Raw genomic sequence first — 16,084 nt, forward strand, 5'->3', positions numbered from 1 at the left:
ACATCTCTGCACACAGCCTACACAGCACACACATATCGACATAGCCTTATCCCAGTATATAACATTATATGAGTTCCCATATACACAGGTGGAATTCCCAGGTGATAATGCTATAACACAAATAGCCTCATTCACTTTTGCTAATATTTTAAAGAAAGCAAAGCGAGCAGTAGCAGTAGCGAGTTCTCCTAATGGCTAAGCCTTTCAGTTTACACAAGCTGCTGGCGTGGCCGAGTACCGCTCTCCAAACACAGCGCCGCTGATTTATTGCGATCCCTTCGGAAGTTGAGGTGTGAGCTGGGAAGTTGTGCGGAGTTTCTCATCCTCTATTGTGGAGCCGTCTCCCCCTACAGCTGCAGCTCTAGACAGGGGAGGGCTGGGGGCGGCGAAGGGGAGGACGCGGGACTCAAAAGGAGCCAGGCAGGAGCAGCTATCACATTTATTTCTAACTTCTGCTCCAGGAGAGGAGAACAAGAGCCACTTTCACTGCAGCTCTGCCCGACCGACCAAATGGATCTATTGTAACTTCTCTTTCAATCTCTTTCTAGTTTTTTACACTTGAGCTTTTTATTATATTGTCTATATTTTTTCTTGTATCAACTAACTTTTATGCTTCTTTGATTCAGTTATTTATGTTATTGAAAAGCTTATAAAACTTGGATGTGTAATGTGACTACATAGTCATCTCTATTTTGGACTCCAGTATAAAGATTCCTGCTGTGAGATTTTTTATACAAGCTAAGGTGAAACTGTTTTTATACCATAAAGAAAGATGTATCCTTCAGGGAGTTTTGCCATTGCCTTGGTCATGCTGGGGGTATTCACTGCCTTGCCCACAGCGCAAGGTGCATCTTGTGAGCCTGTCAGGATCCCCATGTGCAAGACTATGCCCTGGAACATGACCAAGATGCCCAACCACCTGCACCACAGCACCCAGGCCAACGCTATACTGGCCATTGAGCAGTTTCAGGGCTTAATTGACATAGAGTGCAGCCAGGACCTGCTGTTCTTCCTCTGCGCCATGTATGCCCCCATCTGCACCATTGACTTCCAGCAAGAGCCGATCAAACCATGTAAGTCAGTGTGTGAGAGAGCCAGGACTGGCTGCGAACCCATCCTTATCAAGTATCGTCACACCTGGCCGGAAAGCTTGGCCTGCGACGAGCTGCCCGTCTATGACAGAGGAGTCTGTATCTCTCCAGAGGCCATTATCACCGTGGAGCAAGCAAGTGGTAGGTTCTGCCTTGTATTACTGACATTGCTATTTGAAGGTCACGTATGTTTTAGCAGGGAGGTCATTGATGAGAAGAAGTTCACTAAGGTGAAGACCATAGGTGCTATTCACTGGTTCTTAATCACCAAGTAGTGGCCACATTGCTATATTGTATTTGCTGCATTTGCAGGTAAAGGTCTGTTCTGCTTTGACATAGTTGGGCTTTAATCAATTAACTTTTTTTCCTGAGTTTTCTCCTAGAAGATAATTTTTCATCTTCTCTTTAAAACAACTTTTCAGTACTTTACAATTGAAGAAGTGGGTGAAAAGTACTATCAAAATTATTTTAACTATTTTCTTGCTTGCCGATGGTTTAAAAGGCACGCTATGGAATGGCCCATACGCAATTAACTTTTTCTCCTGAGTTTTTTATATTTTCCTAGGAAATAATTTTCATCTTCTCTTTAAAATTGCTTTCCAGCATTTTACAATTTAAATAGTACCCAAAAGGTGATGAAAAAGTACTATTAAAATAATTTTGAGTATTTTCTTGCTTGCTGGTGGTTTAAAATGCGTTTTAAGACAAGGTGTGACTGTTTGCAGGAGGAAAAATAGATTGAGCGTCTGGAAATCAGCTCACTGTTCATCTCTGAAATAAGTGTCTGGAGCACTGCACTAAATTACAAGATTATGGCCAAAGAGCCAAACCTATTACCAGGGCCGGATTTACCATAAGGCACTGTAGGCATGTGACTACAGGCGCCTGATTATGGTAAGGCGGCTCACTCCCCTACCATAGTGCCTCCCACCCTCCTTCCCTATACAGTGTCCCAAGCAGAAGCTTAAATGAGAGGGTTACTCACCCAGCTCTCGGCATTCTACTGATGAGATCCCAATTCAGGGGGCTCAACTAGCTACCTAATACCGAGGATATCGCTGGATACTCAAGAACACCTGTAGCTACCTATGATTGGTAAGGGAGAAGTGACAGCTGGGACAGCCAGCAGTTTATTGAAGGTTTGTAGGTTCATGGAGGGAAAAGTCTAATGCTGGGAATACACGGCTCGATTCTGAGTCATTTAGATGTCTCGATAGATAATTTCTGACATGTCCGATATCCCCCACGATCGTTTCCGTGCTAGATTCTGCATGGAGGACAATGAGAAAAGATAAGAAAAACTAGCGGAAGATAAGAGAATCGAGCGCGGAAAGCGATCGGGCGTGGAATCGAGTGGCAAAATCGAGCCGTGTATGCCCAGCATAAGGTGCCAGGACATCTGTGCCTATAGGCTCCTGTGAGGTAAATCTGGGCCTGCCTATTAGCATTCAGATGAGTCCATGTCCAGTTTTAGCCAGGTTGACAACATCAGAGGTTAAAATGTAGCTTTTATTATAGCTCTTTAAAATGGCATTTTGAAATTAAGCATGAATGAATGTATCAGATACGTTCAAGCTTTATTCTAAAGTGCTTTGTTTGAGTTTTAACCTTTGATGGGGCCAATTTGGATGAAATTTTAGGCTTGCTTCACACTATACCCATTAATGGACCATTTTCCGCAATGGAAAAACATATATGTGAACACATTCTATGTTATCCTTAGGATCCATTCACAGGTCCGTTTTCAACATGTCCGTTTCAGTTGCAGAACTCTGTCCTGTCTTGTATGACATTTATGGATATGTCATAGATAGCACAGTATCCATGACTTGTTCATCACAACCACATGGACGGACACAGTGGACGCTCCATCAGGACTGGCGTGAGTGTGAACCTACCTAGTATAGCTTTTGTTACTGTTAGTGGTAGTAACAAAATCTGCTGCACTTGCTGTGTTTATCCCCCTTCCCTCTTGTAGATAAACAAGAATGATCAGTTTAGTAAAGCTTATATGTTTATATCACATAACTACCTTCAGAGTGTTCAGAATATTCTTGTCCTACTGCCCTCTAATGTCTAATGGAGAATTAGAACGGAAAATATATGTAAGTCTGCGAGCACACGGTGATCTCTGCATGCACCCCAACAGATCCTGATTTTGGTACAAAAATTTTACCCAGAATGGATTTGTATAGGTGACCGTCACTCTTTATTGGGGTTGAGGCAGTTGTATTAAAGTCTTACTTAAAGTGACTCTGTAACAAAAATTACAACGTTTTTTCTACCATCCTACAAGTTCCTAAACCTATTCTTATGTGTTTTGGCTTACTGTAGCTTTTTGTACTATAACCATCTCTGTAATAAATCAATGTATCTTTCCCCTGTCAGACTTGTCAGCCTGTGTCTGGAAGGCTGCCAAGTTCTTCAGTGTTGAACCGTTCCTCTATGCACACTCCAGTGTGTGTTTTATTTACATAAGCCAGCAGCTTCTCTGCTATCTTATCAGTGATAGAAGAGAGCTGGATAAAAATCCTCCTCTGGAGGCTGTGAAAGGAGCTGGTCTGTCACATACTGAGGAATTAACGACATAGGTAGAGCTGTCTGCAGGAAGCCTGTAATGTTCAGTGCATGAGAGAAGCTGGGGACAGAAGGTAAACACACACAAGTGATCTCTTGAGATTCAGAAGTAAGGCTGTATACAGCCTGCTTGTGTATGGATGTATTTTCTATGTGTGGACATACTGTACATCAACCTACTTCCTGTTTTGGTGCCCATTTTGTTTGTTTATAAACAAACTTTTTAAAACTGTTTTTGACTACTTTTAATGCGACGGGGAGCGGCGAAATTGTGACAGAGGGTAATAGGAGATGTCCCCTAACACACTGGTATGTTTACTTTTGTGCGATTTTAACAATACAGATTCTCTTTAAGAAGGGTCATTTAGTGGTCATATCCAGGGCCGGGCCGAGGCATAGGCTGGAGAGGCTCCAGCCTCAGGGCGCAGTGTAGGAGGGGGCGCAGAATTAATTCAGCTGTCATTCCTAATTGTGTTTGAAGCAGAAAGAAATAAGAAAAGGGGATACATAGCAGTGACTGCAAGCCAGATAACTAGAGATTAAGGTGTTAGGGAGGTTGTGGGCCCTGTGGCCCTCTTAGTCTAATAGCAATCAGTGTGTGACGGCTGGGGAGGCAGGGATGGAGGGGCGCACTTTGGTGTCTCAGCCTTGGGTGCTGGAGGACCTTGTCCTGGCTCTGGTCATATCTTCTGAATTTGATCTGTACTCTACATTATCTACTTATTGTTTTCTTAGATGTTAAACACTATAGAGTTATGTTTTTTAGTTAAGAATTTTTCAACAATCTAGTTGCTCAGCAAGAAGAAGTATTCTGATGGAAAGATATCTAAATATGGGATTCTCTAGTCTAAATAGAGGACGTTGAAACATTGCCTATAGCAGCCAATTTACAGTAAGGCTGTGTTCCCACTTGAGAGGAGAACGGGCATTTTTTGTCCATTCTCCACTCATTGCTAAACGCACAGTGAACAGCTCCTATTTTGTAAACAGGAGCCATTCACACTTGTCACTCTGCAATGGATCAGCAGGACTTCTGTTCAGCCTGCGATAGTCCTGGGAAGGCGGATGCATTCTCCCATATAGCCTGTGGGAGAGGACATCCGCCTCAAGGCTCCAGCCAGATCACAGCGGACCATCAGAGCGGAGACTACACTGTCCGCTTGTGATACAGCAGGAGGTGGGAACAGAACATAAGGCCAGGCACCCACTACAGATCACTAATTGCAATTTGTTAGCATTTTTGCTAGCGCTTTGTACATCGATTTTTGATTTTCGGGAGATTTTAGAAACAATTTTATTTTAGTGCTTGTGTTTTCAGAGCAATTGCGATAATCAATTTACATTTTTTTTACAGCGATTGAAAAGCGATTTTGCAGCAGTCCAATCTTTTGTATTGGAGCTCAATTGCGTCTACTGTAGTAGATGTAAACTAAAGCTTTGTTGGTGATAGTCACTCTCCAGGCAAGGCCTTATGCTAGGTACACATGATACAATTTTCTGGCAGATTTACCTGCCAAATCGATTTTTTTACAACAAGTCAGATCTTAATTTCGATCAATTTTCCGTTCACTTCTATGGAAATTGATTGGAAAATCGATCGAAATTCAGATTGGACATGTTGGAAAAAATCGATCTGGTAGGTAAATCTGCCAAGAAAATTGTATTGTGTGTACCTAGCATTAGAAAGGCAGAAGTTCAGAGTAGAGAGCAGGCAGGCAGGTGTGTAAATCAGTCATTAAAGTCAATGGTAACCGTGGGGTAAAGAAAAAGGCCAGATACTTACCTAAGGAGAGGGAAGGCTCTGGGTCCTAATGAGCCTTCTCTCTCCTCTCCCGGTGGTCTCGGTGCAGCGCTGTCCTTCGTGTATGAATCCCCCGCAGCGGGGGACTTCGGAAGTCTTCGGGAGCTGAGTCCTCCTGAAGACAGGCAGCACCATACTGCGCACGCACAAAACAGGGCGCTCGCGCATACGCAGCATGGAGGAGCTGATCTTTGGGAGCGACCTTTGGCAAAGGAGCGAGACTCGAGAGGTATTTGATTGAATTGGTTAAATACTGCTCCCGGGACAGCGCTTAACGGAGGGCACCAGGAGAGAAGAGGGAAGGCTCATTAGGACCAAGAGCCTTCCCTCTCCCCAGGTAAGTATCTGACTCTTTTATTTTACCCTTAGGTTCTCATTGACTTTAAGTCAAAGTGTAAACATCAGTCAGGCAGTTGTGTATATCAAGAAAAAAATAGAGCAGGCAGCAATCAGGCATGCTGCCTTGTGGGTGGGGGGTCACTGGCTACCTGAAGAGCGTCCGCTGGCTAATTGGAGGGGGAGGGTGCTGTGTAATTGGGGTGGGGGTGACTACGTGGGGGGGGGGGGGGAAAGGCTCCCTGATAAGTGTCACCAGCTACTGGGGGATGGGGGTTGTCATAACAGCACTTTACCAAGGGTGCCCTCACCCAGAAATGTTTTAGAACCACTGCTCTAACCAACAATGACAGGTCATTGAGTTCTCCCATAATGACAGAAATGGGTATCTTTATAAACCAAAGTGTGATACATTTTTACATAAGTTTGTTAATTGGCCTCGACATAAAATCTTGTATATTAGCCTTCTGTATTTTTAGGCTTAGGCCAGGTTCTAAATGTCCATTTTTTTGTAGGACAGTCCCTTTTTGTGAATGGAATCCCTCTGCCCATCTTCTTCATTTGTCGCCGTTTCACGATTGATGTGCAGGTCTATGTAGAGCCATGTATTTTACTACTGAAAATGTGTATAATTGACTTTATTCCCATCCTATGTTACTGTCACTTACAGTCCTAAGTTGCTGTCGTTTATAGTAGTTAGTAGAAATCTGACATGTTTTTGAATAGTCTATCTCTTCATGGAGGATTCTCAATATTTAATTTATTCTTTACAAAAGCATTTCCTGGAAAGGATCTATATAAAGATGCAGACTTAGTCCAAAACCTGTCAGTTCTGTCAGAATTCTACAACCTAATGTAACTGACCGGAGCATAGGAGAAAAGTAATTTATAGCACATTTTACTCTGGGAGAAATGTAGTTTTATTTGTGTTTTCATGTATTTTGAATTTTACAATTTTTCGTGATAGTGGTCCTTTAAAGGGAAACATTTGTCCTTGAAAAATTACCTGAAATTTGTCCGAAGAGCTGTGGATGTCAGTAACAGAATCAGTAACAGCATCTAAAGCACAGGTGTCAATCTCAAGGCCCACGAGCCGAATGAGCTTTAAATGTAAGCAGTGAAAGTAAAAAATGACTCTGCTTTCCCATCCAGAGGTTGATGGTGTTTCTAGTTAAAACATTGTCATTTTAAATTAAGCTAGTCTGGTGTATTTTTTGATCCATTAAGATTGTGCACCTATGTTTGACCTTACAGTATGCCTGTATTTACTGTACCTCTTTTGACATTTCTCTCAATAATCTTGACTTGCTTTAAAAAATAAATAAAATGTCAGTTTGAGTCTGGGTGCATCAACAATCCAGTCCCCCCCTCCCCCCCCTTCTCCCTGCAAAATTAGTATTGGGACACCACCTTCTCCAGACATAGCAGAGTAGCGGAGCAGTGTAGTATTCATCTGCTCCCATGCTGCATTGTGTTTCTTATATTCTTCCTGTCAGCTGCTGCTCTATACTTCCTTACCTCTGGTTCCCGATCACGTGACATGCATTCAGAGTCAGTGGTAGGCAGGATGGAGCATGTCTGTCAATTAGATTTTAGGAGACCCAAAACCGCATTGAATATAAAACTGCTCCAATGCACTATGCAGAAGGCGGAGAAGCGGAGATCCAGACGCCCACATGGTCACTATTAAGATGTAACGTTTATTGAGCAGTCTCATAAACAATTTGGCCCACAACTTAGACTGTGTTTGTCGATTTTGGCCGCTTATGAGACACCTCTGATCTAAAGCCTTGTGTTATGGTCATAATACATGTGTCCCGTATAACAACAGCAGCTATTTATAAGAGCCTTTTCCCACAGCTTTCTTCTTCCATATATCTCCCTTCGTTCTTCCAGATATGAAGAACTGCAGAGTTAGGGCTCATTTCCACCAGAGCGATCCGGAGTGATTCTAAGCATGTGACTTCAGACAGGAAATCGCAGCCCATTGAAATCAATAGGCTGCTTCCAAATTCACATGCAAGAAAAAAAATGGATGGTTGGTAGCATTTTTTCGCATTTCCCATGTAAATCTCCAAAGCCGTCCATGGCATGGCTACAGGGACTCGGGGAATCGGATGTGTACTCACATCAGATCAAGTGTCGGTATCTGTCCTGGAGATGGATGCCAGCACAAGGGCAACCGACCCCTAGAGTTCCCAAACTAGTTTCCATGTTCTTGTCATCAGTGTATATAGTGAACGAGTAAATGTACAAGATAGACAAGATACAGACAGGCATATCCTCCCGTTGTAGGTCACTGTGTCCTTCACCAGGCTAACGGTAAAACAGTGGTTACGGACTGCGTTTATTTACGGGTATACTTATTCAATGTTCATTTTTAGCTCCAGATTAAAGCTGCACCGGTGACCTTGGAATAGCTGAGCATGGGACAGACCCGTGTGAAGTGTGACAGGTGATGCACATGGCACAGAGAAAGGTCACTGATCATGCTAGTGGCTCTCATGGCAGATCTAGGTGATGTGTCAGTATGAAGACTCATGTCTGACAGGAAAAGCATCGGATGGGCCTCTGGTACATCCCAGGTCAGGGCAGCTGACCTATTGTAGGGCAGCTAAATCTGTCAGCTTTACTTTATATTGGTAGAACATTTGAGACACTGATCAGGTAGCTTTCATTCTAAAATTAAGGCTGAATTGTTGGCAGACAACTAAGTAGATTTAGTAGTGCACACCAAAGGATTCCTAATTATGTCCAGCCTGATTCATAATGCACACAGTCCAGCCATATAGCACAGCCATCATATGCTCAATCCCCAATACAGGGGCATATCTGTATACTTCCCATATACAAGAGGGAGGGTAGAGGGGAAACACATACTTCCTATACTGGGAGACGGGTGGGTGGGGGCTATTTAATGCAGGGTCACATCTTGTTGCCTAGAATGGGGGGGGGGGGGGTGGTTTACATATTCTTCCTACACTGAGGCCGGGGCTGCCAAATACTGGGGCACATCTGACTACCTATACCAGGGGACTACCAATACTAGGGAGCTACCTCTGGCTACCTGTGTTCAGGGTCTCCGCTCGCTATCTCTAGCTACCTAATACTTGGGTAGCACCACATCTGGCAACCCAATACTAATAGCTAGGGGCATACCTTGCTTCCTAACACCAGCCACTATGAAGAACACAGTGTTCTCATAATTGTAGTTGCAATCTTTGGCATCAGTTCAACCTAAAGATAATGTGTAGTGGGGGTTGAATTCCAGAGGGCACCACAGTCTAGTTTTTCTCAGGGCGTTGTTATCCCTAAAGTCAGCCCTGTGCCCAAACATTTTTATAATTTTACATTAAAGGATACCCAAACTGACAAGTGACATGGTGAGATAGACATGCGTATGTACAGTGCCTAGCACACAAATAACTATGCTGTGTTCCTTTTTTTCCTTTCTCTGCCTGAAAGAGTTAAATATCAGGTATGTAAGTGGCTGACTCAGTCCTAACTCAGACAGGAAGTTACTACAGTGTGACCCACACTGATAAGAAAAATCATCTTTTTATCTCTTTCTTGCTCTCAGAAGCCATTTTCTGCCAAAAAAGTGTTTTATAGTTTGAATTTCTTATCAGGGAGGGTCACACTGTAGTCACTTCCTGTCTGAGTCAGGACTGAGTCAGCCACTTGCATACCTGAAATTAAACTCTTTCAGGCAGAGAAAGAAAAAAAGGAACACAGCATAGTTATTTGTGTGCTAGGCACTGTACATACACATGTCTATCTCATCATGTCACATGTCAGTTCGGGTATCCTTTAAAGCAGGTGGCCAGGATTTTCCTTATTGGTCAATAATCAGTTCAGGCTCCCCGATACGTACAAAATCTTCACAGAATGTCCAGTGAGGGCATCATGTAGTCACTTGTAGTCCAGCATTTTGAGGGGTTCTGAGCACATGCTGCCCACTTTCACACCTGCCCAGTTTTGGAAGGAGGTGGCTGTTATATCACTAACCCAAATCAACATCACCTTCTCCTGGATATGCGCGGGTTCAGGACGGTGATTTTTTTTTTCTGGTTGAACCTGATAAACAGACTTCTTTTTTTTAACCATACTAACTACAGTATGTAACTAAGAGCAGATGGTTATTGAACAATACTTGAATCAACAATGCATTAAAAAGAATTCCTCAACCCACAGATAGGAAATAGAAATTCTTTCTTAACCACTTGAGTACTAGCAATCTCTGGCCACATAAGTACCAGAGACCGCTGGTACAAAAAACAGGGCTGACTGACGTCATGCTGCTTGGACTCATCACTCTTGACATTCGCGCCACTGTCCCTAGAGATGGTTATGCATGAAAATCCCAGCAGATCAGCAGTTTCTGAAATACTCAAACCAGTTCTTCTGGCGCCAACAACCCTGCCACGTTCAAAGTCACTTATATCCTCTTTCTTCCCCATTCCGATGCTCTGCTTGAACTTCAGGAACTTGCCTTCATCACGTATTGATGCCTGAATGCATTGTGTGGTTGCCATTGGTGGATTAGCTGTTTGTGTTTACAAGCAATTATTTATACAGGTATACCTAATAAAGTAGCCAGTAAGGGTAGATACAGTTGTGTGTCTCGTCAGTTTATTTTCACTTCAGGATTGATTTAAAGCAGTCACTGCAGGAAAAAATCTGCAGCTAAGGCAGGGCCACAACAGTGGACAACACTTATGATGGCAACACATGTTACGTTTTTTTACACAAAGGGCTTGATTTACTAAACTGTGATAATTTAAATATCACACCTTATCAAAGATATCACACCTTATGGAAAGATATTACACCTTATCAAAGATATCACACCTTATCAAAGTTAACACGCCTTATCAGAGAACCCGCAGGGGCTCAGGGCAGGACGAGTGCCATTGCCAATTAGCAGGCATAAGTCAGTAGCGCTCGCTATGCTACTCTGATAAGGCATGTTAACTTTGATAAGGAGTGATATCTTTTCATAAGGTGTGATATCTTTTCATAAGGTGTGATCTTTGATAAGGTGTGATATTTGAGTTATCACTGTTTAGTGAATCAAGCCGAATAGTGTGAAAAAATCACTAGAAAATATTTTTTCCGATTCATAAATTCGATCAATAGTCATTTTTTTTTCTTAAAATTGATTGGAAAGGTTAGAAAAATCTGATCAATTTTATCAGAAATTGAATGGTGTGTGGAAGGTTGTATGAAAGTAATTTGACCTCATGTTAAGTTTGCATTCAAGAATAAAGAAACTTTATTTGTCAAAGTGACACACTACATAGAATGTAGTTCATCACTGTAATAAATATACTGTTGTTGATTGATGAAAACAAATGAGGAACAGGTTTGTTAATGTTAGATACATTTTCTAACGTTGTATTTGTTGTGTGCCTTTATACATAGCAGTGATGGCACAGAGCACCCAATACACATTTATAAATGAAAATTTATAATTTAGATCTTTTATTCGATAATTTTTTTGTGATGTGTCAAAAATTGAACATACATGTGTGGTATATTGGTTAAAAGAGTCACATTTTTCATTGAAATTGTGGAATCAAAAAAAAATTTGTAATGTGTGTGGCCACCATTAAATTAACCGATACAGCACTGCTGTATCATGTATCTACACACCTGTGCACTTCATTTCAGCACCAGGGGCGTAGATACATGTACTCCGCTTGCGCCCGCGACACCCCCTCCCCCCCGGCAGAATACTCATCGGTGAATGGGAACATGCGATCCAAAAGCCAGTCAGAGTCACCATAGTGAATGATCATCCAGCATCAATGAGTTGCTGATGGTCATTCACAAAATGAAAGTAAAAACACACCCAGTTTCATACGGCTTTCTTTGTACTGTTTAGTACACTCTAAACTTCCTCTCTGCTCTAAAAGAACCTTTAAAGAAAAATAATTACTTTGTTAAAGCTGATTCAATTCTTGCAATAAATCTGCAATGCGTCTGCTTCCTGCTTTCATGTGAACAGCCCTATTAACATCCTGTGTTTACAAATTAGCTGCTCTGCCATGGCAGAGGAGATTTCTTAGCTGACTCAGCTGAGAGATCAAGTTACAGTAGTGATTAGTCACAGATGAGGGGGAATAAGACAGGCTAATCTCTTTAAATACATACAGGGTGCATTTCTCTATGTTTTCCTTCTGTAATAACCTGTGATAGTGAACTGGTTAAAAACACCTAGCTGCACTACATCTGCTTTATTTCTAGACTCCACCATCATGTCTTGCAGTGTTGCTACCACCAAAGTGTCCGAATTGGTTTGCTGCTTTGTCAGCCCATTAAATTACTATTATGCTGTGTATTTGTTCAGCATGTTGGGGAAAACATTATTGTTAAGTAGACTAATATTACAGGACATGTAAGGTAAGGGCAGAGCTGGGACAAGGTCCTCCAGCACCCAAGGCTGAGACACCAAAGTGCGCCCCTCCATCCCTCCCACCCCAGCATTCACACACTGATTGCTATTAGACTAAGAGGCACTCTAGGGCCTCCAACACCTTAATCTCTAGTTATCTGGCTTGCAGTCACTGCCATGTATCCCCTATTCTTATTTCTCTCTGCTTCAAACACAATAGGGGAATGATAGCTGAGTGAGTTGTGCGCCCCCTCCTACACTGCGCCCTGAGGCTGGAGCCTCTCTCGCCTCTGCCTCGGCCCTGGGTAAGGGTTTCTGTTGCTATGTGACCCATTTCAAAATGAGTGTCTTCCATTAAAGTGCGCGTTGTAACACTCGTCACCTCATCACCATTGTAATGCGGGGATAACATATGCTTAGTCTGGTAGCGCACAACTCAGCTTGTGTTACAGTAACAGAACCTGATGCACTGTGGAGCCAATGCACTGATGTGAATGGCCCATTGTGGGACCATTGCTGCGTGTTGCTGTGTGATTATGACTGATAATGCTCCCTAGCTCAAATAGTGTAAATGTACCCTTACTTCAATGAGAAAAATTGTTGTAATTCTTTTTCTCTTGCATAAAGAATCTATTTTCCATCGATTTAACATTGCTGTAAACAGTGAAGTGATTGGGTGATGCTGATTCCTGCATATCATTTTTGCCATCTGTACAGACTGCCCCGTGGTCTGTTACCTCATAGCAAGACTATCTGAATTATGCTGGGAATACATGGTTCGTTTCTGCCGTGCGTTACTCCTCTCGATCGTTTTTGCCGCTCGATTCTGCAGTCGATTCTCATATCTTCCACTCATTTTTCTTATCTTTTTCCATTCGCTTCTATCAGAAATCGAGCAGCAAAAGAATCGAAAGGGAGATCGAACATGTCGGAAATTAGCTATCAAACCATCTGATCACCTAAAAAAACGAACCGTGTATTCCCAGCATTAGGACCTGTTGGCGTTGTGTGTAGCTACAAGAAATTGTAAATGAGATGGCAGCAATTCCAGCTTGCGTGCAGATTATATGCAGCTTAGAAATGGGCCAATCAAAATAGTAATCAAGTTTGTTTGGCTCAGATCCATACTGCATACAATTCGCATTAAATTTGCATGCACGCCTACATTTTTAGTACCTCATGGACCAACTCTAATAGCCCCAACCAGATTTTTACCCGAGGTGTTGAAAAATGAAAGCATGAGTCCAGCAAATAGCTGTGTGGCAATAGATACTTACAAGATTAAACACCACTTAAAGTAAACTTGAACTAAAAATAAATGTGTGAGAACATTGCATGTGTAGCACTAATGGTAAATAGAAGAACAATGGTAACATAGAACAGAAGTCATATTTTTATTTTCAGTTTAAGATCTGAATTTCTAAGACTGAATTCTAAATAGCAGCCATGACAGTCTGATGTAAAATCAGATGTGTTGACCTTTCCTGAGTTAAAACATTATCAGCATTGTTTTCTCAGTCAAATAAAAGGATTTTACCTTCTGTTTACTTATTATGACATCAGGCTAAATTCAACTTTTTGATTGACTGCCTCACTTGCATAGATAACAACTCTAGTTTTTTTAACACTTATTTTACAGGAAAACAGAAAGAGACTTCAGACAATTTATTAGTAGGACTAGTGCTATATGTACCTATGTTTCTGTCATCATGGGCCTGATGCATATCACTGTGGTAATATTGCTGTGCACAGGCAATATTATATTACGCAACACGGGAGTCAAGATCTGACTCAAGGTTCCTACAAATGTACTAGAGTGGTGTCGTAGTTCACACCACCTTGTTGTCACAGGTCTACTAAAAGACCACTACATCATTTATTTGCAATACTTATAGGTTTTAAAATATATGTTGGTGCATAGATTGCATAGGGGGCCACAATATTATATTACCCTTACTTCTGCCAGCAAGTACCCTGAGTTACGCTTTTTGCACGACCAGTGGTACTCGAGTAGCGCAACAGTTGCTACGGTAATGAGCATTACTAACGGTAACGCTCATTAGTAATCCACGTTAACATAGCAATTACTCGAGTACTGCAGGTCATGCTAATAGTGTAACTTGCGGTTCTGCTGTCGGAAGTATGTTTAATATTGCTGTCTGCTGTCTGTGTACGGCAATATTGCCGCAGTTACATACATCAGACCCCATGTCACATGTCAATTCAGGTATTTAACACATAAGGTCCCTTTTGGTAGTAGGTCATTTTACCCCTGAATAGACTTTTGCGGAATAAAGGATTGCTAATCCAAAACTCTGGTTTTGTGCAGTTCTGTGGCTTCGACCAGTCCACTTTGTTTTGGGATATTACTGAGTTGTTGAAGTGCACTCTAATGTAAAGATGCCCATAAAGGACTCTACCGATTACTGAACGTCTTGTATTGAGCCCTAATGGATGTTTCTTTGCATATTGTCAGTAGTCTGGAGAACAGTTGTTGCATAATTACTTCTGATGGGTCATTTAGCCTAATTCACTGTGTCAGCCAAGAGCTTTTGTCTGAGGAGCTTAAGGAATTCTCAGAACAAAAAAGGGACAGACCACAAAAAGGTCACAGTTACTTGGCTGGATTCTGAATGAGGGATTTTTAGTGTTACAAATGTCTATCCAGATAATAGGCTGAGCTCAATGATTAGAAGTCTGTGTTTAATTCATGAGTACTTTACATTTTATAGGTGGTTTATTATATGTTTAGTAATTATTATTAGTATTGATGTAAAACCATAGTGTAATGGTCAGAGTTATTATGATTTCATCAGTGGAAAGATGAATGTTAGGTTCAAGATTCAGATTGGAACTACATATTGTTGCAGTCTCAGCTAGTGATGATAAGTGTTAGTCATAGGTGAATTTGGAAGGTTAAGTGTTAGGCATAGGTGACTGGGGAAGGTTAGTGTTAGGAATAGGTGACTGGGGAAGGTTAGTGTTAGGTATAGATGACTGGGGAAGGTAAGTGTTAGGAATAGGTGACTGGGGAAGGTTAGTGTTAGGTATAGGTGACTGGGGAAGGTAAGTGTTAGGAATAGGTGACTGGGGAAGGTTAGTGTTAGGTATAGGTGACTGGGGAAGGTAAGTGTTAGGTATAGGTGACTGGGGAAGGTAAGTGTTAGGCATAGGTGACTGGAGAAGGAAAGTGTTAGGCATAGGTAACTGGGGAAGATTATTGTTAGGCATAGGTGAATGGGGAAGGTTAGTGTTAGGCATAGGTGACTGGGGAAGGTTAGTGTTAGGAATAGGTGAATGGGGAAGGTTAGTGTTAGGCATAGGTGACTGGGGAAGGTTAGTGTTAGGCATAGGTGATTGGAGAAGGTTAGTGTTAGGTATAGGTGACTGGGGAAGGTAAGTGTTAGGCATAGGTGACTGGAGAAGGAAAAAGGTCACAGTTACTTGGCTGGATTCTGAATGAGGGATTTTTAGTGTTACAAATGTCTATCCAGATAATAGGCTGAGCTCAATGATTAGAAGTCTGTGTTTAATTCATGAGTACTTTACATTTTATAGGTGGTTTATTATATGTTTAGTAATTATTATTAGTATTGATGTAAAACCATAGTGTAATGGTCAGAGTTATTATGATTTCATCAGTGGAAAGATGAATGTTAGGTTCAAGATTCAGATTGGAACTACATATTGTTGCAGTCTCAGCTAGTGATGATAAGTGTTAGTCATAGGTGAATTTGGAAGGTTAAGTGTTAGGCATAGGTGACTGGGGAAGGTTAGTGTTAGGAATAGGTGACTGGGGAAGGTTAGTGTTAGGTATAGGTGACTGGGGAAGGTAAGTGTTAGGAATAGGTGACTGGGGAAGGTTAGTGTTAGGTATAGGTG

General features: G+C 41.8%; 1 protein-coding gene across 1 annotated transcript in view; it reads left to right on the forward strand.

Moving 5' to 3' along the window:
* The first annotated feature begins 435 nt into the window (after window positions 1–435).
* The window catches only part of FRZB (frizzled related protein), a 52,711-nt gene continuing 37,062 nt past the window's right edge, over window positions 436–16,084 (forward strand). The window contains exon 1 of the mRNA XM_068246997.1: window positions 436–1,232. Within this exon, the coding sequence (XP_068103098.1) occupies window positions 773–1,232 (460 nt within the window). The 5' untranslated portion in view covers window positions 436–772. The remainder of the gene's footprint in view (window positions 1,233–16,084) is intronic.

Source organism: Hyperolius riggenbachi, chromosome 7 (genome assembly GCF_040937935.1).
Source record: "Hyperolius riggenbachi isolate aHypRig1 chromosome 7, aHypRig1.pri, whole genome shotgun sequence".
Classification (NCBI taxonomy): Eukaryota; Metazoa; Chordata; class Amphibia; order Anura; family Hyperoliidae; genus Hyperolius; species Hyperolius riggenbachi.